Raw genomic sequence first — 925 nt, 5'->3', positions numbered from 1 at the left:
GTCGTGCGATGTGTTACTTCCCTCACGTTTGCAAATCATTTTCGGTAAAAATCAGGACACGGATCGTTTATTTTCCTTACTGCTGAGACGCCACCCATTCGGAAGACCACTATGAAGAGGTGAGCGCCATCTCTCACTGAACGTGACTTTTGAATTGACCAGGAACGATAAGAAGTGTCGGACTTCGTGTGGCGTTTGGCGGGAAATCGAAGCTTTCTCGGGTTGTTGCGGCAAGCAGGCCCCTTCTCCAGTACAGGGAGAAATGGCATGTGGTCCCCCAGTCTCCAGGGATCTTTTGGCATCCGAATCTGGGAGGTTCCTCGCGCGGGAATTTTGTGGGCTTCAACTTTTGGGGCGCAAACAAACACAAACTCCCCTCCTCCGAGGGGCGGGGCGGCGCCCTGGCGATGCACCAATCACAGCGCGGCCGGCCCTATATAAGGCCCCGCCCCGCCCTCCGTGGCTGCAGGACTTCCCCAGCGTTCCTGCCTGCTATGTCCGAGACGGCCCCCGCAGCCCTGCCTGGCCCTGCGGACCAGCCCATGGAGAAGCCTTTGGCCAAGAAGCGCGGGAAGAAGCCGGCTGGTTTGGCCGGAGCCGGTCGGAAGACGCCGACCCTGTCGTTGTCGAAGCTGATCACGGAAGCTCTGTCCGCGTCGCAGGAGCGAGCTGGCATGTCGCTGGCCGCGCTCAAGAAGGCGCTGGCGGCCGCGGGCTACGACGTGGAGAAGAACAACAGCCGCATCAAGCTGGGCCTGAAGGGCCTGGTGAGCAAGGGCACCCTGGTGCAGACCAAGGGCACCGGCGCCTCGGGCTCCTTCAAGCTCAACAAGAAGGCGGCCTCCGGGGAGGCCAAGCCCAAGGCCAAGAAGGCGGGCGCGGCCAAGGCCAAGAAGCCCGCGGGAACGACGCCTAAGCAGCCCCA

General features: G+C 61.7%; 1 protein-coding gene across 1 annotated transcript in view; it reads left to right on the top strand.

The window, feature by feature from the left end:
* The first annotated feature begins 6 nt into the window (after positions 1-6).
* Positions 7-925, top strand: part of LOC102500262 (histone H1t) — a 2,642-nt gene continuing 1,723 nt past the window's right edge. The window contains exon 1 of the mRNA XM_027766043.1: positions 7-916. Within this exon, the coding sequence (XP_027621844.1) occupies positions 408-916 (509 nt within the window). The 5' untranslated portion in view covers positions 7-407. The remainder of the gene's footprint in view (positions 917-925) is intronic.

This window comes from Tupaia chinensis, unplaced genomic scaffold (assembly GCF_000334495.1).
Source record: "Tupaia chinensis unplaced genomic scaffold, TupChi_1.0 Scaffold140356_1, whole genome shotgun sequence".
Lineage (NCBI taxonomy): Eukaryota > Metazoa > Chordata > Mammalia > Scandentia > Tupaiidae > Tupaia > Tupaia belangeri.
The sequence above is the reverse complement of the archived record's forward strand: the minus strand, read 5'-3'. Positions and strand labels throughout refer to the sequence as shown.